The sequence below is a fragment of the Melitaea cinxia genome, chromosome 23 (assembly GCF_905220565.1).
Source record: "Melitaea cinxia chromosome 23, ilMelCinx1.1, whole genome shotgun sequence".
Taxonomy (NCBI): domain Eukaryota; kingdom Metazoa; phylum Arthropoda; class Insecta; order Lepidoptera; family Nymphalidae; genus Melitaea; species Melitaea cinxia.
In genome coordinates this window covers 6,724,248-6,747,567 of record NC_059416.1, presented here as the reverse complement: position 1 = coordinate 6,747,567, position 23,320 = coordinate 6,724,248, and the positions used below count along the sequence as shown (strand labels likewise).

Genomic DNA, 23,320 nt, shown 5'->3' with positions numbered 1-23,320 from the left:
ATCCCTAAGTTATAACAGGGGGAGGGATCAATGGGGTTAATAAAATATATGGAAACAACGTTTGCCGGTCAGCTAGTAAACATGTAAAATAAAATCGTTCCAAAATAAACAGACAATCAAAATAAAACGGTAATGTATTCAAATTCAATTCCTAATTCTAAAAGCCTCTGACAAATCCACATAAAGCTGTATCATACAAAACGTCTGTTTGTAATATTATAATCTTCTTATGCCTTGTTTGTAGAGTTTATGCATACGACCCCAATTAAGTTTGTTTCTTTGTTTAAAGAGACAATATGTAACTTAGATCCCTTCGAATTAGTTAGTGTTGTACTATTTGTTTGATACACAATGAATATAAAGACACCTAGTATTTACTACAACGATCGTACGTTTCAATCTTATACATAAAAATGAATCGCAAAGTGTGTTAGTAAGCGCATAACTCAATTACGCCTGGACCAATTTTAACAATTCTTTTTTTTTTTAAATGTTCGTTGAAGTCCAAGGATAGTTTTTACGGCGAGAAAAATTCGAATAATTTCCGGGAAAACCCTAAAAACATCCCTTTTCTTTTTTCCATACAAGCTTTATCTAACTAAAATGTAGAGCCAATTTGAACTTTATTGCTATTCAATAAAGTTCGCGTGTTCGAGTTGGACGATCTAATGTCGCGTTCTGAAACTCAACAAAAGTGATAATATCGCGAACCCGACCAAATTGAATAGTCCAAAAATGTAAGAGCTATAGATCATTAGTACTGATTTTTATTTTGGTTGGCTTCGCGATATTATTTCTTTTTAGCGATATTATTTCATTAGCGATAAATCGGCTAGGCATCCGGCTAAACACAAGTTAGTATAGAAAACTTATGACGATGTAATATTATGTAAAACACAAGTTAATATGGAAATTTTGTAATTAGTATAGTTTATTGTAAGTTAGTATTGAAAATATTGTAAAATGAATATTTTGAAAAGTGCATCTGCTGAGTTTCTTGCCGGCTCTTCTCGGCAGAATTCGCATTCCGAACCGGTGGTAGATTCATGACGTGTCATAAGAGCCACAGGTTGGCCTACATGAAATAAATAATTTTGAATTTGAATTTGAATTTTGTTTTAGTTTCGGCACGCGACATTCTAGATCGTTCAATAAGTCCCGAGACTAACCTGGAAATGGCGCATATATTAAAAACTCTTTTGATTTTTAAAAAGTACTGGCTATCAATACAAGAATATGTGTCAAATTTTTAAAAATGGAACAATAAAATTATTGATTTTGAAACATTTAAGAGACGCTACGGTTGTAATTTCGATACAATGGAAAAAAACGAGTTTCGCGTGTTGATAAAACATTGTTTTTTAAAGGGAAAAAATACCGTTGAAGCACAGCAATGGCTTATAAAATGTTATGCAGGATCAGCTCCCTCTAAAGCAACCATTTGTCGGTGGTATGCCGACTTCAAACGTGGTCGCATGGACACCAATGATGGGGAACGCTCAGGTCGTCCAAATGAAGCAGTGACTCAACAAAATATTAACCAAGTCCTCAAAATCGTATTGGAAGACCGGAAGGTAAAAGTGCGAGAGATAGCCGAGATAGTGAAGATTTCAGCTGGTAGTGTTTTCACTATTTTACATAAAAATTTGGCCATGAAAAAGCTTTTTTCTAAGTGGGTGCCGCGTTTGCTTACAACTAATCAAAAGGAACAACGTATCAATGATTCAGAGCGATGTTTGGCGCTGATGAATCATAATAAAAACGATTTTTTACGTCGGTATGTAACAATGGATGAAACCTGGATATACCATTTCACTCCGGAATCCAATCAGCAGGCAGCGGAGTGGAGAGCGGCTGGTGAAAGCCGCCCGAAGCGTCCAAAGACTCAGAAATCGGCCGGTAAGGTTATGGCGTCTATATTTTGGGAAGCGCATGGAATACTTTTCATCGACTACCTTGAAAAGGGGCAAAATATAAATAGTGACTATTACATGTGCTTATTGGAGCGATTGAAGTACGAAATTGCGGATAAACGGCCTCACATGAACAAAAAGAAAGTGGTGTTTCACCACGACAACGCGCCTTGTCACAAGTCCGCGAGAACGATGGCCAAAATTAACGAATTGGGCTTCGAATTGCTTCCTCATCCCCCTCATTCGCCAGACTTGGCCCCCAGCGATTACTGGCTGTTTGCAGACCTCAAAAAAATGCTTCAGGGTAAGAAATTTGACTCAAATAGTGAAGTTATCGCAGCAACGGAGGCTTATTTTGAAGCCAAAGACAAATCGTTCTACACACATGGGATTGAAAAATTAGAAAAGCGTTGGAGGGACTGTATCGCTCTTGGAGGAGACTATGACTACTATATTTATATAAACGAGGATCTAACTAGGAACATGCGTAATTTATTCTGGACTGCAAAGATTGAACTGAAACCGCTATATAAATACATATGGACACAAGCGGGTAAAGTGCTCATTAAGAAAGATGACCCTAAGGATAAAAAGATCAGAGCTATTCGTACACTATCTGATATAGACAAGTACGCGAACAACTAGGGCCACTTCTTTATGTATCCGTGATTATGCAACACATAGAATATCGCTATAATCATAATTCGATCAATATACTTTGGATGTAGAACCTAAAACTAAGTATAAAAAATATTTAAATTTAAATAGCTGGCATCAGGACTTAAAACAACAAAAAACAAGTTTTAATATCATACACTTAAATATACGTTCTTTAAGAAAGAAATTTAATGAATTTCAAGCACTAATACAACATAGTATGGATAAACTAGATGTTATTATTCTCACGGAAATCAATATTAAAAAACATGAACTGTATTTGTACAAATTGGAGGGGTTTGAGATGTGTGTAAACACAAGAGAAAGTACAAGAGGAGGTGGAATCTTAATGTATGTTAAGAATGTTCACAACTTTACCACTGACATTTTAAAACTTAACTATTGCGAAACAATTAAGTGCGAATTGTTCCGACCTGGCAAACGACCAATGCCGTGTGATGTGTGTGATGTTTGGGTGTATACCGACCACCCAAAACAAATAAACAGGGTTTCATAAAAGAATTACAACAAATATTGACCAGTGTGCCTTATGACTGTGAGACGGTAACTATCGGGGATACAAACATTGATTTCTTGACGAGTACGAGCAACATTGCTAGTATCTACAAAACCAACATGTGCGAACTAGGTTTAGAGTGTGCGATCATCGACACTACGCGCGAGGAGGTATATGGAGGCATAGTCACGAAGACATGTATCGATCATGTGTGGGTGCGATCTACAATGGGGACGGCAGCGTATGTGTTAAATAGCAAATTATCCGACCATTATTTGATAGGACTAGGCATCGGCTGCGACGACTGTTATGTGAATAACTCTGTGACGAATAGAAAAACTCAGGTAACAAAAATTTGTGATAATAAAGTGCGTGAACTATTCGAAGCTGTTTCTTGGACTAAATTAATGGACTGTAAGTGCCCTTTACTTTTATATGATAAACTATGTTCAATTTTTTCTGATGTTTATGATCGGTCTCAAGTAACACAATTTGTAACTAAAAAACGAAAACCAAAAGGATGGATTAATAAAAGATTAATAAACATGATTTTGACTAGAGATAAACTATTTAAATATTGGAAACAGAAACCTAATGATATGAACTTGAGAAGTCAATATAATAAATATAGAAATAGACTAAATAAAGAAATAAATAAAGCAAAAAATAAGTTTCGAAAAGAAGAAATATTAAAATGTAAAAATAACCTAAAAAAAGTGTGGGCTAAAATAAATAACTGGACAGGTCAGAGTAAAAAAAGTATAGATGACATTATATTAAAATATTTAGGCAGATCCAATACGATGATAGAGGTGTGTACCAACTTTTCTTATACATTTACCCAAGAAATTATGAATATTAAGCATGTGTGTGATTGTAAGTTTCTCGATAGATCAACGTATGTAAAAGAAAACTTAGTGTCACTGAGATTTCAAAAAGCATCTCCTGTGGATGTAGAAAAAATAATAAATAATTTGAGTTGTGATAAATCACCAGGAGTGGATAGGATAAGAGTTAGAGAAATTAAGTTATTAAAAAATAAAATAAGTCCGATTTTAGCATTGTTTATTAATTTATGTGTAGAAAAGGGAACGTATCCAGAAAAATTAAAAACCGCATTAATTCGACCAATTTACAAGCAAGGCTCGCACACAGATTATACTAACTATAGACCTATAGCCATATTATCAGTTATTAATAAAATAGTAGAAAAGTACATAGTCAACCAAATAAGTAACTTCCTAGAAAAATATAACATATTAACAAGCGCACAGCATGGTTTCCGGCGTGGTCGTAGCACGGAGACGGTGTTAGCCCGCTTCACAGATGAAATAAATGAAGCACTAGATCAAAGGAAGCAGGTGGGGGTGGTCTATATCGATTTCAAAAAAGCCTTCGATACCCTGGAACACCACCAGCTGTTGCAAGCTATGCGGGAGTGTGGTGTTGCAGGACCCTTAAATAATTGGCTCCGAGCGTATCTGAGCGAGAGAACATTGATAACGGCAGTGAGCGGGGCTACCGGCGACCCGGCGCAAATCAGCTGTGGCGTACCAACCGGTTCCGTGTTCGGCCCCGTTGGCTATATTATGCATGTGAACAATATGTGCAATGTTGTCAGCAACTGTAGTATATATATGTATGCGGATGATACCTGTCTATTATACGCAGATAAGGAATTCAGTGTCATAGAAAATAAAATCCAGCAGGATTTCACCAATATTGTACGGTGGGCGCATGACAACGGAATATTAATCAATATGGAAAAAACAAAATGTATGTACATACGATCGCCTTATTCCAGGATTGTAGATACCGCGCCAAAAATAGTGGGGCATAGCTATGAGTGTCTGCATCAAGCACATTCATACTGCAATTGTTTACCTATTGAGGTAGTGCATGAATACAAATACTTGGGCTTAACCATAGACCGGAATTTCTCGTGGCGAACGCACATTAACAACTTATGTGAAAAACTAAGGATCGTGCTTACTAAATTCCATCATTTAAGTTTTATATTAGATAGGTCAACTATGTACACTGTTTATTATGCGCTAGTAGACTCGTTGCTTTGTTATGGACTGACTAGTTACGGACGCACGTTTAAGACATATTTAGACAAATTAAAATTAATACAGACTAGGTTCTTAAAACAGCTAGTTAACAATAAAGTCAAAAAGAAATGTAAATCCAGTGATTACGAGGAATTATTCATCGAGTGTAATATGCTGCCAGTCCATGACAAGGTAACTTTGTTGATAGCTGTTCAGCAATTCTGTAGCGATGAATTTAAAATTTGTATTAATAAACCTATAGGGCGTAAAACAGTCAGCAAAAAAGTATATGAAGTACCTACATATAGTAATTATTTCGGTCAACGTAAAAGAAAATATATGGTGCCTATAATTTTTAATAATTTACCACTAACATTAAAAAACAATAATTTAACAAAACGATCTTTTAAAAATCAACTACAAAAGAGGCTTTTAAGTGTTCTCAAGGAAAGAATTATCGAATTATATAACATCTAACTTAAGTATGTATTTTCTTGTAAATAATTTTAATTAGTGTAAAATAAACTAACAATAGTCAGTAAGAATAAGTATTACCTACAATGTAAATTAGGAGCTACATTTGCCAACAAACTGTTTTACAGTTTGGCAGAAGTATTGTATAAAAGCAACTTGTAAGACTTATTCTGAAATAAACATTTTTATTATTATTATTATTATTATTATGTTGATGAATAAAAATTAATTTTATAAAAAAGACCTTTTTTTAGTACTTAGTCTCGGGACTTATTGAACCACGGTTAAAATGCATTAATTTTCAAGTCATTACATCTGTCAAACAAATCGCGTTAAAAAGGGTTTTATTATCTTTAATTATTGATTTAATATCATGTCACGATCAGGCCAAATCGGCGCGATTGGGCACGACGCGTCGCGCGTTCTGTGAGGTAGACTTGCGCCACTTTTAAATAGAATTACGTCGGTTAATAACCCGTCTATCTCTATGTTATGTCATTGAGGCACACAATTTTTTAATATTTGGCACCTTTAGGTTCGCACTGTCCCTTTAGATTATTTTCCAATCAGGTTTAAACTCTAAGTTCACCTCTTAGTTTGAAGCCCTCTAGCAGACATCCCAGTCGAGGTTTTTAAGTGGGTCACAGAAGGGTGGCCAAAGTTCATGGAAGCGACGATTCATTGGTCACCCGAGCTGAACCTCACACACCACCCTATCATCAGGGTGACGGTTCTGTTCAGGAGATTTTTATGCGCCGACTATAAAATGGATAGGATCAAAAAACTGCCACATTACAAATCTTTTTGACAGAACGAAGTCTGTCGGGTCCGCTAGTAAATTAATAAAAATTAACAAGAAATTGTAATAATTGCGCCGTAATTATGCTATAGTCAAACCTCTTTAGAATCGTTGTTAACTCGACGAAACGAAAATGCGTCACGATAAAGAAACAAATACATAAACGTATAGGAGAGAATGCGATAAAATACATAACTACATAAAACAACGCGTTCTGTAAGGTTACGACCTTTTTCACGAGACCGTGATCATTGTTGATTTATTTCCAACGACTTTTCAGAAGTTTCACGTCTGCAATATGTGTGCGCACACACACTTTTTTATTTCTGATTGTTTGCTTGTCGTCAAATATGTTGTATATTTAAACTACAGTCTAGAATGATTTAATGGATATATTTCGTCAATGAATTTCCTAGAAGCGCGATTAATTGTTGTTTTTAAATTTAACAGCAATTAACATATTACTAGATACTTTTAAGATTTATTAATAATAACAATAATAATAACATATCATCCAACATTTATACAAACAAATAAAAATTAGATTGTCTGTTTGTAATATTAAAATAACCGCTTTTTACTAAATTCATGTGTATGTATGTATACACGGTACATAGACCAAAATAACATTTTTTAAAGTTTTTGTCTGTCTGTCTGTTTGTTCTGGCTAATCTCTGAAACGGCTGGACCGATTTTGACTAGACTTTCACTGGCAGATAGCTGTTGTAACAAGGAGTAACCTAGGCTAGGCTTTTATTTTAGAAATATTTTTATTTTGTAGCTCTGCGAGCTGAACAATATTTTTTTTTATTCCACGCCGACAAAGTCGCGAGCACAACTAGTTTTACCTATATGAATAAAAATGAATGTTGCTAAGCGCATTACTCGAGACTGGCTCGACCAATTCGGTTAATTTCGAAAGGTTTTAATACAAAAAAAATACTATTCGACATTTTCGAATACAGATACAGAGCGAAGTCTGTCCAGGCAGTATATAATAATAAATTCTTTATTTGGATCAAATACTTTACAATTTCTTAACCTGCAAAACTGTGTGACACTTTATATTTATTTAGCCTGTAACGTTCCACAGCTGAACAAAGGTATCTTCCTACACACGATAAAGAATTGAAGAATCGAGTTTAATGGGCTGAAAAATCATTGATTAAAGAGAAAAGAATTATTTCTATAACTATAACAATTTCCGTAATATTTGTGCGAATTTTATTTAAAATGAAACATTTACGAGTATCATGACCATCCCTGAATGTATTTTGCTAAGTTTTAGACAAACATTTACACTGGGTTTCCTAGACAATTAATAAAGATTTTGTGGAATCCTCGGGAGTTTATCTTAATTATTTATAAATGTAAATGTGTGCTAAGTAACTGGCTGATAGTAATTCTTAATAGCTTTATATAAAACATATTACCTGATTGTTTCGCACCGTGTAGTCATGAATAAAATTTCGAAAAGGAACAAAAATAATTTGATACAAAAAATAGATTGTATGTATAGAAATTCGATAAATGTGGTAAATGATACTGGTAAATAATGTATATAACATTACAGATATTAGATAGATTCCAATGTAAGACACGGAAATTAAATTGACTGCGACGGAAGAAGCTCCAATAAATAACGATATAATCTATACATAGTAATAAAATTGAAGTTTCTGTCTGTGATATCAAAATAACTGCGTTTTTTCAAGTGCATATAGTTATTTCATTACATCATCATCATCATTACAGCCTAAACAGTCCACTGCTGGACATAGGCCTCCACAAGTTTACGCCCAAAATAACGTGAACTCATGTGTTTTGCCCATAGTCACCACGCTGGGCAGGCGGGTTGGTGACCGCAGTACTGGCTTTGTCGCACCGAAGACGCTGCTGCCCGTCTTCGGCCTGTGTATTTCAAAGCCAGCAGTTGGATGGTTATCCCGCCACCGGTCGGCTTCTTAAGTTCCAAGGTGGTTGTGGAACCTTGTTATCACTTAGTCGCCTCTTACGACACCCACGGGAAGAGAGGGGGTGGCTAAATTCTTTAGTGCCGTAGCCACACAGCATATAGTTATTTAAAGGACACTAAAACACAAATATTTTAAAATTTTGTCTGTCTTTCTGTTTGTACGCGCTAATCATCGGAATTGCTGGACCGATTTTGACGGGATTTTCAACGAACGATAGAAGATGTTGTGGAACGACATATAAGCTTATATTTTATCCCTACATTTTCGCGAAATTGGAATTTATGTGGGAATCGTCGCAATTACTATTTTATTTAGGAATATTATTTATCTAAATATAAGACGTAGGTATACGCTTAAGAATAAAAAAAACTACGTTTGAAAAAAAACGGCTACAAAAACCAAAAAGCAAGTGCTATCTACTGATATGTTTCAAGTCGGTGTCAGGCCCCAAAACTAAAACTTCCTACTACGCTTGGGTAGTTTTGTTCTAGACCAGCCATTCTCAAAGTGGGCGATAATGCACCACAATGGGCGCTGCAGTACTAAAGGGCGGTAAGAGACCCAGAAAAAAAAGGTGGCGTTATGTAGAAGTTTGGGAGGCGATTTGTCATGTAATCTATAAGGACTCTTAGACATCGACTGAGCTCTCGACTCTCGACTACAACTTGTGAACATCAACTAATATTAATTAAAAGATTGCTCAAAGGGGGCACTATAAAATAATTTATTCTCTAAGTAGGCAGTAGACAAAATAAGTTTGGGAACCCCTGTTCTAGAGGATGTCACGGCTTGTTATATTTGGCTTAGCACTGACTTCAAACCTGGTAGGTAGATAGCACATACAAATAATATTATATTAAAGGTAGTAAGTAGGTTTGCATAAAAAGACGTACCTATTTCAAGTCTTTATTGAGGTATTTTTGTTTCAGTTTCAGTTCAGTTTTGTTTTCAGTTTTTGAAGTCGGTCTTTTAAACGTAGTTTATTTTATTTAGTATCTATGATAGGTTGTTTTGTAAACTACAGTAGGATAGAGACTAGATTAGATCAGATAGACTGTAGTAGGTTACGTTTTTTTTTTCCCTTAAAAAAAGCCGTACACATAATATCGTGGAAATTATATCGTCTGTGGAAATTATATCGTCTGTGTGAATAAAAATGCTCATACAAAGAAAACACTTGGTCAAAAAAAAACACGTTAATCGGATCAGAAATCACGGCATAATCGGTGTACATACATAAAAAATACCAACCAAATTGATAACGTCCTTTTTTTTGAAGTCGCTTAAAAAAAATGAAAAATTATAAAAGTCCGCGAGACTCGTCTAGTATAATATTCAATACTACATTTTCGTATATATATTATGTAATTCTGAACCTTATCTGTCTTTAAGATCTAAATATATAAAAATGAATGTTTGTCTGTATGTCCTTTATAGAATCGTAAGCTATGCATTTGATCATGTCATGATCTTCAGCAAAGTATTGTGCATGAGCCCACAAAGGTTTCTCGGAAAGGATCGGTTAAGTAGTTACGCTTTCACGCGAAAACTGCTTAACCGATCATGATGAAACTTTGTACACATATTCTTGGAGGTATTAAAAAGAACATCGGACACAATAAAGGATACTTTTTATTTAAAAAAATTCAATGCGAGCGAAGCCGCGGGTAAAAGCTAGTATTATGAAATACGAAAGTTTGTGATAATCGCTATACGTTTGTTATCTTTCACGCCAAATCTACAAAACCGATTATAATACAATTTGGTGCGTAGATAGATAAAGATCTGGAATAATACATAAGCTATATTTTATCCCTGTATTCCCACGGGTTTCCCACGGGTAAAACCGCGTGGCGTAGCTAGTTCTTTATGAGGGAACAAGTGACATCAAATGAGAATATTATTATTTTCATGTTTCAATTTAATCTGAATAGAAATAATAAAGCTTAGAGATGTTTATTTATACACACAAAACATCAGTTAGTGACCAATTTGGAAATATTTTTTGCGTTCAATATTGTGAGTATTTACGGCGAACCGCTATTATATATCGGTCTATTTCACCGATAGCTAATATATTTTAAATGGTTATCTGATGTAAAACGGTATACAATAAATAAATTTGTCTGCTATATTTATTTTTGTTTAACCACTAAACTCAACTTTGTTTATCAGGCATTCCTATCCCCAACGTGTAAGATCAAAAATTGTTTTTCATAATTTTAGATTGAACAGGCCCTAAAATTCTCTTTTAATTTCTAAGTACTCATAAGCCTCTGTTATTGTATCATTAACTTATGTCTAAGAAAAATTTTACCAACTTACTTAACTTACTTGTGGGTAGTCTGAAAAGATCACCTAGTGATAAGACCGCCCGTTGGATACGATGTAATTATGCCTTTTTTTCCTTTAAGCTTTATTCTTATGTAATTGTTATATGTTACTGTGTGCAATAAAGTTATTTATTATTATTATAACTTAGCCATTTCAATTCTACCATAGAATCGAAATTTTATCAAGCCCATGAAGTAACCGATACTAGTGACAATCGTAAACTAATGTTTGTATCATTATAAAAGTAGTTCTCTATACTCTATCGGTACAGCTAAAGGGCGAGTGATTAAGAGACACTCCGTGCGTATTAATTGATTTTATTGAAAATTAATATAACAAATGTTAAAATTAAAAAAAAAAAAAACAGAAAAACTCGTTTATTCGCTTACGATGGAAAATGTATTACAAAAAAGCAGATTTTTTTTTTAAATTCATCAGGATATAAGTGAGGTCGAGTCGTACTTTAACATCATAATTTTATACATTTTGTTCCAAAAGTTAAAAGTGAAAATTGATCGCTGGTGTTTTATTTTGTCTTGTCATATCTTTTTTTATAAAAAATCCGAAACTGATTATAACCATTATCATCATCATCATCACTTCAGCCTATCGCAGTCCACTGCTGGACATAGGCCTCCACAAGTTCGTGCCAAAAATGGCGTGAACTCATATGTGTTGCCCATATGACTATGCCACCATAGTCATATGAGTTCACGCCACTAGGCTGGCGTGGCTGCACCACGCTGGGCATGCCGGGTTGGTGACCGCAGGACTGGCTTTGTCGCACCGAAAACGCCGCTGCCCGTCTTTGACCTGTGTATTTCAAAGACAGTAGTTGGATGATAACCATTATAATAAAAGTTAATTGTTTCAAAGAGGTTCTTGAGAATACTTTATGTAGCGTTGTACCTTCTTGAGAATAGTGTATGTAATTTCTAATCGAAGAAACAAATTTGCGATCTACCTAGGTACTGATGTTGGTATAGAATTGATTTTTTTCAAGAACTCTTACAGTCAATTTTAAACGTAGATACACAAAAATGTCGTGACTGAATTCGCGATAAAGGTAAAACCCTACAATATAAAACCCTAGAGCCCTTAGACTAATTAATACACAGGGCTCATTACGGACTAACAACGCAACTTAAGGCACGTTTTAAGTCGAGATAAAAGGGAAATTTATAGAGTTTTGAAAAATTACACTGTAAACCTATATAAATCTTTATTAATGCAAAAGTGGATAAGCTTGTTTAATGTCAGGTCTTAACACTTACTTTACTTACTACACATTACATGGGAGTTTTGTATGAAGTTCTACAAATTTATTTGAAACTAGCTGTGTTCGCGACTTCGTCCGCGTGGAATTTAACCAAAAAGTTATTGTTCAGTTCGCAAAGTTATAGAATAAATAAATATCTGAAATAAAATTAGCCTAAGGTACTCCTTACTACATCAGCTATCTGCCAGTGAAAGCCCTGTCAAAATCCGTCCAGCCGTTTCAGAGATTACCCGGAACACCCGGAAACTCCGATTTTATTTATTTATATAAATAACAATAACACAAAAATACAATGTATCGTTTACGATGGGGAATCGAATCAATGACTATTAAAAAAAAAGTCAGATGCAGTAAAATTTTCTTCGAGCCGTTGTCAAGAGTCAAAACGCAGAGAGCATTATAGCTTACGAGACATGCTTTATAGCTTACGAGACATGCTGGACCCATAGAACGTGACAAGACGCAATTTTCTCGGATACAAGTATGGTTCAGTCAAAATATTATAATATTCACAATAATACATAATAGGAATATATGCGACAGTTTCATAAAACTATTAGCTTTTTAACCTTAAATTTAATATGGAAGGATTTTATATATGAACATTGATCTGTAGTTTAATTCTGAAAAGTTCAATACTTATCAAAGACTCTTAGCAATAATTGTTACTATTAAGATATTGCTTGTCTGAAAATTTATAGCCCATTCAAAGAATTTATTTGGACCACAATTTATCACTTTTCGTTTAAAATTTGAGAAAAGAAGAGTATGAATAAATTGCAAGGAGAGTTATAGTACAAGCATCAATTTTATTTTCTCATATGGACTGTTCGTACCTGCCAAATGACAAGCACTCTGATTTTAGATATTGTAAAATAAACATGTATATGACTATGTTTTTGACTATGCTGACACTTTTTTTATCTACAAAATACACACACTCGTGTGTTCCTAAAGTAAGCAACTTATTGCTTGTGTTATAGGTAACAGCCGACTGGTATAACTACGTATTTTTTTTTCGATAAACATACTTATAAATGATACATATATATATTTATACTACTTGCTATCTTGGTCTTAAAGAGGAGCAATTAATTAACCTTGAGCGTCTTCTGAATCCTTGCACTCGGTAACCGTATATATTATATAGATCGCTCTTCTAGCGATAAGACCACCTTTGTACACTGACCTTTATTTGTAATATGTTATTGTGTTGATTGTTGTTGTATACGATAAAGAGTATTATGATTATTATGTATTTTTTTTGCAAAGAATTTTTTCGTATAATTTTTTGTAACATAATTTAAATCTGCGGCGATACGGAGGTTTTCCGAGTCAGCTAGTAATTAAATGAATATTTATTATTATTACGTTGTATTATTTGTATATATAAATTTTCATTGAAAAATAAAATATAAACAATGATCTCTTGATTATTTAAAATCCAATAATTATACTAATATATTGTAACAAATATTTTAAAGGACTCCATTATCCGCATGTTATAAATTTACTTAGGTCAAAATTCAAACATAAAAAAAGCGTAAATTTTTGTAAACCAAATAAAATAAAACAAAAAAGTTTGCAGTATAATCGAATAAATATTATAAACTATTTTTTACTACTTTAATCTAAGCGGTTCAGAAGTTATGATAACTCGAAATAAACAATATTTCTTTTATTTATTTTTCTGGTATAGCAAACAAAAATTTGAGATATGGCACATCATATCTTGCTTTAATTTTCGAGCACACCAACCGGAGGAGTACTTTAACCTTACAGAAGCATTGCCAAATGATATTCCTGAGAAATACTTAGCATTGAGTTCTATATCCAGAGCTTATGTGAATGTGCTGTGTTAATAGTGGGAGTAGGGTTGGCAGCGTGTGTTTAATGCTCCTGGTATTTATAAGTACAGTCATCGCTTACCATAAAGTGGGTCATACGTTTGTTTGCCACACTTGTGGTATACAAAATTGAAATATGACGAAAACATAACATAATCTGGTTACAAACAGTTGGATATCCGATTCAAAACAGACAGTTTGTCAAATAATCCCTCATCGCTAAAGAGTTAAGAACCACGGCTCTAAGTTAGTGAAAAATGTATGTAAATACCGAATTCATAACAATAATCCGATGACTGTAAAGGATCACTCAGTCCAATGAACTGAGATGTTTTAGAATGTTAACAAATATCAATTATTCTTTTCGCATTTAACATATTATTTAGAAGTTTCGAGTGAACGTGAAAACATCAAACATAATATCCCATCAAGCATATGTAAATAAATTACGACATAATTATATTAAGTATATTTTTGAATAAGCTTTGAATTTATTTTTGAAATACCGATTACTCTCGTGCACTGTATAATTTTTTTTTTTAAATTACATTAAGACCTCTTAAGACTATTTTAATCATTTGAACATTGAAACATAAAGTTGTGAAGGTCAAACCAGTACAAAAACAGTCATTATGTTGTGATTAATCGTCAGATACAGTCATGAGTTCCGTGACGAATAGTTCAGTAATTGAATTTAACTCAGATTTAGTACAACATCTTAGATCGTTGTATGGCTTAGAAACACAGGAGAGATTTGACGAGGCCATCAACATTTTGATAGAATGGATCAAGAAACAGGATCACTTAATACAAAAAGATACAAGTGAGTATTTCGTATATACATATTATGTATATTCTTATATATAAAATTCTCATGTTATGTTAGTTACAATACTCCTCCGAAACGGCTGAACCGATTTTTATGAAATTTTGTGTGCATAGCCGGTAGGTCTGAGAATCGGCCAACATCTATTTTTCATACTTCTAAGTTATAAGGGGGGGATTAAGGGAGTTTATAGCATATATGGTAAAACAACGTTTGCGGGGTCAGCTAGTTTTATATATAATTTACAAAACTATAATAGTATTGAGAACGTTATTTTTTAACGCCGAGTTGCACGAAACAAAATTAAAATTTAAGTAGAGATTAAACTAATTTAATCACAAGAATTTCATACAATTCTTGCGATTAAATTAGTTTAATCACTACTTAAATTTTAATTTCTTTTCGTGCAACTCGGCGTGTCTTTTAAAAAGGAAAATTTGCGATTTTTTTTATTTTATTTTTTATTATGTTTATATTTGATGAAATGTTTTTACTGCAATGTTTTTCAAACTATTTAAATCACAAAAGACGTAATAAGCACTAGCAACAAAAAAAAATGGAAATCACTGCATACAGTAATTATTATATTAGTGCATAATTAAACAAGGATATTTACAAAGCATATTAGAGTAGTTGTTACATAAACCATTTGTTGTGGTGATGGTCGCGGGTTTGATCCCATGAAAAATATTTGCAAATACTATAAAAAAAATATGGTGTAGTCTATCCATCAGTGTTATCATTTTCGGACTCCTAGATAGATCATCTTATGGTGACCAACTCGTCAAATTGTTTATGTAACTAAAGCTTATTTTTGTAGTTGTAAACAGGTATTTTTTTTTGACAGGAAGAGATTATTTGGGAAAATTAATCATATTTTGTAAGGGTTCCGTGGAAAAAGCAAAGGTTAAATACGACAGAATATGCACATATAGGACGTTATTGCCAGAGTATTTTGAGCCATTTGATAAAAAAAACTTGGGAAACATGTAAGTACTCGTATACCTTCATTATTATATAATCGTTGACCTGTTGACGCAACGGTGACAAAACCAGTTCATGGCTGTTACGCTGATTTAATTTGGCGTGTTTTTTATCTATATATACGTTAAAAGTTGTCATCTATATAAATAAAAATGAATGTTTGTCTGTATGTCAAGTTATAGAATCGTAAACTTTGCATTTGATCATGTCATAATCGTTAAAAGTAAAAGTGTTGTGCATGAGCCCACAAAGGTTTCTGAGTTACTTAGTAGAGTTAGTACGACATATACGATACGATAAATAAAATTATAAAACGATTTCTTTTATTAATTAAGTAAAGTGAAGAAGAGCAAAAAATTTATCAAGTTCTTTGATTAATTTATGCTGATTTAAAATAACTCAAAGCGCTTTAGTTAACGAGAACAAGGTCGCCCGATAAGCTTAGTATATCATACTTTGTTCTCAAAATTAATTCAGAATTATAATTATAATTTATATATATCTATTTTTTTTTGTTTCGAAATAAATTTATTTTATACTTTAACATACTATATTTATAAGGTAATAAAGAATATTTTATAATTTACTATAAAATCATTGTTAGTAGTTCAAACTATTAATAACATTTACAAGTAGTATTACAAGTACATTACAAGTAGTGTAATAAGACTTAAATTAACGATGAGAATGGGTAAGTAATTGTTTTATTCAATCTATTCAAATAAATAAAATTGGAGTGCCTGTTTGTAATATTAAAATAACAGTTTATTACTAAACGCATATGGATGTTATACACGGTACATATACCAAAATAACATTTTTTTTACAATTTTTGTCTGTCTGTCTGTTTGTTTGTTCCGGCTAGTCTTTGAAACGGCAGGACCGATTTTGACGGGACTTTCACTGGCAGATATAGCTGATGTCATAAGAAGTAACTTAGTGTCCTTTTATTTTAGAAATTTATTTATATTATAACTCTGTAAACTGAACAATAACTTTTTTGTTAAATTCCACGCGGACGAAGTCGCGGGCACATCTAGTTCTAAATATTTTTAAAGTATATCTAATAATATGACACGTAAATATTAAAAGTTTAAACGACTATTTTCCAACAATTAGTAAATAGTAGTTACTAGGAAGAAGAAGCGCTAAATATAGAAAATTTTCATGTCATTTGAAAAACCGTGTATATAGATTAAGGGCTCTAATATACATGCATTATTTTCCTTTGATGATTTTTATTTTCATGTGTAATAATTTCAGGAATTCCTGCTTTCTACCAACACCGGTTAAAGATGATTACAGAGTGTTCATACTAAAAACCTACAGTGGACGTTTCAGTCGTGGTTTTTTTAACTATTACAAATTTATGCTCATGGTAAGGTTTAAATAAAACTTAGTAACTAACTCAATTATGGTGAATGTAGCCACAATATACCCATAAAACGCAAGTTAAGTTAAATAATGAGCGAAAAAAGATGGTACCATTCCTAATTCTTTGTTTTAGATAAGCGAATACTTACAGACTTATGATTACTGCAATAACATATTGGCGGTAGTCGATCATTTTGAAGCAGACCTCCAAGATATAATAAAGAATACAAATGTAGTCGAGCTTCGTAATGTCCTATCAATAATAACTGTAAGTACAGCAAACAAAAGGAAACAAGTTACTTAAAATTAATATAATATATATATTATATAACGGAAGAACAAAAGGTTCAATGTTTTTAAAAAAGCCTGACGCTAACCTAACTGACCTTAGTCAGGATTTCACCACTGATACTTATCTTAGAAATAAAACATACAGAATAGTTTACAAAGATTCATTTATAAAACTGACAGGGTAACGACGTCTCAGAGGTACGCACTGTCCAATGGCTTAAGTCCGAATGAGTCTAAACTCTGTTTTATTTTTTTTAACAAATGAGTACTGAGTATGTCTCTCGCACATTTCCGATATTGACAGAGTGAGATGGATCATTGTTAGCGGTGGAACCAACGCCTTTTTCTTGTTTTGAAATTTTAAAGGCCCATTTATATTGAATAGAAGTCCGTCTGATTTTTTAATGTTTCAGCCATACATATGTATTTTAAGATTTTTGAAATGATGAAATACATTCATATTTAATTGTTCGTGATTAGTCCATTCAGGATTGACAGATTGTATGGAAGTGCATCTTTTTGCATGAACCTCAATTTTTGGACCGTTTTAAATTTATAAATACCAACTTTTTTTCTTAAATGCGATTAGGTACTGAATAAAAGTAATAATTAAATAGGTATTAAACAACTATATTAAAAAGAGAAGCAAACTTCTTAACCTTAGCGTATTAATATATCTATACAAATAAATAAAATTGAAGTGTCTGTTTGTAATATTATAATAACATCTTTTTACTAAATGCATATGGCAATAATGCACGGTACATATACCAAAATAACATTTTTTACAATTTTTGTCTGTCTGTCTGTTTGTTCCGGCTAATCTCTGAAACGGCTAGACCGATGTAATAAAGAGTAATTTAGGTTACTTTTATTAAAAAAAATATTTTGTAACTCTGCGAACTGAACAATATATATTTTTAAATTCCACGTGGACGAAGTGGCTAGTATGATATATTTTTATATCTCTAAAATTTGTCAATATTTGAAATTATTTTGTGCTTTTAGGAAGGTTACGGATTGAGAGTAAAAGGCATTCATATATTAACCACCTCGAAAGCAGTAGATTTTTTCCTACAAATCTTTAAACAAGCTGTAAATTCAAAAATAGCACAACGAATACATGTACATGCAAAAATAGACACGTTATATGAATATGTACCAAAAGATTCGTTGCCGTTGGATTATGGCGGAAAGGAAAAATCGATCGAAACACTTTCAAGTAAGTTTTTGAGTTTTATATCCGTCAAAACTTAATAGCTTTGTCTCAATCTAAAACTTTTTATGGTGAAGTTATCATATAATAAAACACTCATGGATCAGCCTGCGATTTCCCATGGCTGGATAAAGGTCTCTTCTTGCATATAAAATAAGAATCTGATCTTAATCCACTACGCTGTACCCCATCTATATCTCTCTATATATCGTTCTATCGGTTGTACTCATATACGACAACGACCGGAACCGATTGCTTCAACTGCTCTCCAAAGCCAATATAAAATATGTGTATAATTTGTGTAATAATGTGTAATAATATTTTGAAGTTATTACAATAACACGAATGTGTGACATCACACACAACACTAAGTCCAGCGCTACAGATAAAAACAGCGATTTGGCGATTTTCGATTTATGAAATATTAAACTTTTACATTGATTTTTAATGAAATGGATAGGTGTTTCTTAAAATTTGAACGTTGCGTAAATTATCTAAATATTTTTAACATCCAGGCACACTGCACCCACGAAACTAATAACGGTTTATTGTTAGGAAAGATATACGTCTTCAGCAACTATATTTAAATTAATCTTAATGATAAATATGAAATATATATTTTCTCTTACAGATAATTTAATAAACGCATTGACTTCAAAAGAATTTCTAGAGCATTATAATGTTATGAAACAATTTCGCACTAACGAAGCTTGTAGAAGTCAAGACAAATACAGCGATCACATGGGATTAGCAGGGTCATTTAGAAAATTAGACATAGACTAAATTAAGAAATGCTCAGTCTACTGACAATTGAAAACTTATTACACATAGCAAAGTTAGAAAGGAGTAACATCAGTAAGGAGGTGTATGCCTGAAAAGAATGCCTGTAAATGTATCCTAATGTTGTATCAAATGAAAGAGCACTGAAAAAGAATATTAATGACTTAATCGACTGTTCTTAGTTTCGTTTGATGAGAAAGTTGGTGAAAAGCTGTGATTTAACACAGTAGAGTTGGCGCTTTCAATCAAATCTTTAATCGATCTGTGTGAATTCTTGGAATTGATCATTTCTACGCATATTTTACATCTACCTATAACGTTTTAGCTAATCGTTTTACTTGTACCTGGTTCGCTTACCGATAGCAATGCTTCTGGGTACTGTTTTCAGAAAGCAGATTATGAGGAAATTCACGAAAAATTAAAAAAAAATCGTTGAAATGAGTTATTAGAGACGAGTGACTCTATGGTTGAAGTATTTTATAACCAGCTACGGATTTTTGTTTGATTGTTGAACATGTGCCATCGTGTAAGATCAGAAATCACATTTATCCATATCAATTCAGTAGAGACCTAATAAACTGTATAAAAGAGAAATACACACACAGAATAAAAATATCCAAATATAACAATACTCGCAATGTTTGTGTGCTATGTGTGCTAATGTGCTAAATTAAAAAAAAAACTTACGCTAAATACCCGGATCGTTTAGTTGTTATAGAGTTGTTATGGTCCTACCTTAAAAAGCAAAAAAAGAATATTATTTTGAATTAGCTGAATGAAGCTTTATCATTCAGCGGTTGCCCGGGGAAAAGTGGTAGGCAAAGAGGTTAGACACATCCATATCTAACCTCTTCGCTGACCACTTTTCGAATATTTATTCCACTATATCATCTTTTTCTTTGAGTTACTTTAACCCTGCTAAACCACCGCTATGTAGTTATTCGAGCTTACTATCTTATTCCATCGGCTAAGTCCTTCGGGTTTTATAAGGACTTGATGTCTTTGATATTTCATATTTCTTTTCAAAAGTTGGTGGTCCAACAGCACCAGTTATAAAAGTGCCCTTTAAGTAGTCAAACATTCTGGAAGTATGTGCTACTCATGAAAATTTTACCAATTTGTTTAACTCGAATAAAAGTTACATTGTTAGTTGAAGTGAGAGCTAAAGATGAACTTGCTCAGCGCAAAACATATATTAAATTTTTGACAAAGGTTTTATATGCATGTCTTACGTCATGTGGATCAATTTCTTTTACTATCTGTCATTGTTGATAACATTTCTGATCTTTATTAATTCATAAAACCAACCATTCAATCAATCAATCGATCTTTGTTAAGAATTTGTCTTACAGTATGATTACAAATGATAAGACTATCGTGCAGTTATATATAGTTCGCAATAATTGTGTTCGCTCGCAAACGAAAAAAAAAACTAACTAAATCGACAAGTAATATAACGTAGGTAGATGAAAAAATAGACAAATAAAAACGCGCTATCAAAGATTACTTAAAAACAGGCAATAAATAATAAACCACAACACAACCAACGGCTATTGATTAAAACAAGAATTATTAAAATCGGCACATTTAGTAAAAAAATTAAAAAGTAAAAAAAGGTAAAGTAACAATACAGTCGAACTGATCCTTTTTTTTGAAGTCGTTTATAAAGCTAGAGTTTAGTCTTCATATATTCCTTCCTTTAATTAAAAATATTAAACAAATTTGTAAAATATTACTGTTGTTAAAAGCGCAAGCAATATACGCGACACTAGTCCAAACTATTACAAATTATAGTTCACGAGTTAATAAAATCACAATGTATTTAGAAAGTTGTAAACATTATCAACTCAAAGCTGGCGCCACTGCCGACGCAACCGGACCCGCTGAGAGTCTGAAGCGCCCTTCAGTCTACCTAAAGAGCTTCTCAAGAGTCCCTCAGACTTGCACGCTCGGCTACGACTTATTTAGTAATACATATCCTAAGTACAGCGTATTGTACTTAGAGCATTTTACAAGATATAAACTTTTTTTAAGTATCCTTTTTTATGGAATATTTTCTGTATAAAGTGTCTGCTCTCCTAGTTTTCTTTGAACAACTGTTAAGTGTTTTTGGTTGAAAAAAAAAACTGTAGACGTTTTAATATTATTTATTTTCATAAAATTACATCATTCACCGGGGGCGTTTACAAAACGTTCACTTGTCTTTAAAAATAAAGGAAAATAAGTTCCTATACTTACAGGAATTTAAAAGTAAATACAATACTCTATTAGGCGTACACACTCAACGCCTAATTCAAACAATGGGTAAGTGTTTTTAGTAAATTAGATAATCATTTGTAATTGTATTATTGTTAGAAATGTATTGCTATATCCCTAATTACACTAAAATTTTTTTTACAATGAGTTAAAAAAATCAAAATATAAATTTGTCGTGTTGACTTTTTGTAGTTATTTTTACGTATAATATACGTATTATGTTCTTCACCTCAGTTTTATTTTTTGGTCTTTTTGCGAAATATTCGCAAATATACGATTTGTTACAAAATAATATACAATACAGATTTTGCTTTGTATTTTAACCTCTGTGATTTCCAAAACATAAAACTATATCGTATCTTATGGATTATCGCCTACGTAACGAGGGCTGTATGTTATATATTTATTCAAATGGGCAAAAGTGGGTCAGTGTATCCATTTTCTTGCCTCACACTTCGTAAACAGTTTTATTTCCTACGAAACGATCAAGACCACTGCCAAATAATTATTCTAGACTTATTTTATAAATATAAAAGGTTTAGATAGTTTTAACAAGTAGTTCGTAAATTATTAGTTTAAAAAGTGTAGTTGGCAATAGACACCAGTGATGCAGGTATGGCAAAATGACCCGAAGACGCGGTAACATGGGTCCGACGACTTGATGAGGATCTGACGACACGATGTGGATACGACTACATGACGACACTATGACATGTAGGAAGGTAATAAAGGTCTCTGCGTAAGGGTCTTTGCGTAAAATAATATTTATTCCAGCGAGATGAATACAGAGTCCTATTAAACCTGAGATTTCTTAAAAGCAACCAATCAATATAAAGCGCTAGAGACTAGTGTACCACCAGAAGAGCATTGTACAATAGTGCCCTACTCCACAGTTCTCATTTACAATTGGTACCCAAGAAAGTATATTCATTCTTCCTATAACTTTTATACCGTGACGTAACTGAGGTCAGCATCATCTATTGACGAGTGGGTTACTTAGGATTGTCATATTTTATTTTATAAAGTTTGTGACAGTCTCCCTTTTGTTTTGAAAAAAAAAACAAAATGTTAAATTAATTATTTTATTGTTTTTTTTTATTATTTGATTAAATAACGGGTATTTCTAAGATACACGCACTTTAATTTTATAGTAAGACGCAAAAGATTAAATTAATGATAAGAAAATTAAAAGCCTGTACGTACTGAACAATATATTACATATTGCTAACATCCCGCCCTGGGTCCGCGCGGGTATTTAACTAAACTTTTAAAATATATTTTTTTCCTAATTTATTTATTATTTACCTATTTATTTATTTATTTTTTATCTTACTATATTTACTTAAGGTCAACATTTTGTATTTATAGTTTATCTTCTGTTCAACTCAATATCATACTGATCTTAATCTTCTCCTAAAAATAGATCGTTGCGAAATGGTGGATATATCTTGTATTTTATTTCAATATACGAGAACATAACTCTTTGTAATTGTTTATTTCGTACAAAATATATTCATTTTTGTTTTAAGTATTTATTTGTATTTTAAGCTTGTTTTGTTTGTAATGCAAGTTAATCTGTTATTACGTTCTTACGAAATATACTCGATTTTATTTTACACAAGTCTTTTATTTTTATTGTATCATTGTCAGTTTTGAATATAAAGAATGAAATAAAATTTTTAGAATTCATTTTAAATTTTTTTCTTTTATCCTTACATACTTAATTAAACGTACACTTTCAAT

The 23,320-nt window shown here is 32.4% G+C and overlaps 1 protein-coding gene across 1 annotated transcript; it reads left to right on the top strand.

Annotated features, from left to right (window-relative positions):
* The first annotated feature begins 14,484 nt into the window (after positions 1 to 14,484).
* On the top strand, positions 14,485 to 19,494 carry LOC123665065. The gene is made up of 6 exons (XM_045599415.1): positions 14,485 to 14,673; positions 15,524 to 15,665; positions 16,924 to 17,038; positions 17,168 to 17,302; positions 18,334 to 18,547; positions 19,173 to 19,494. Exons 1-6 carry the CDS (start codon positions 14,511 to 14,513, stop codon positions 19,322 to 19,324), a joined length of 921 nt encoding a protein of 306 aa, XP_045455371.1. The 5' UTR covers positions 14,485 to 14,510; the 3' UTR covers positions 19,325 to 19,494.
* Positions 19,495 to 23,320: the final 3,826 nt, after the last annotated feature.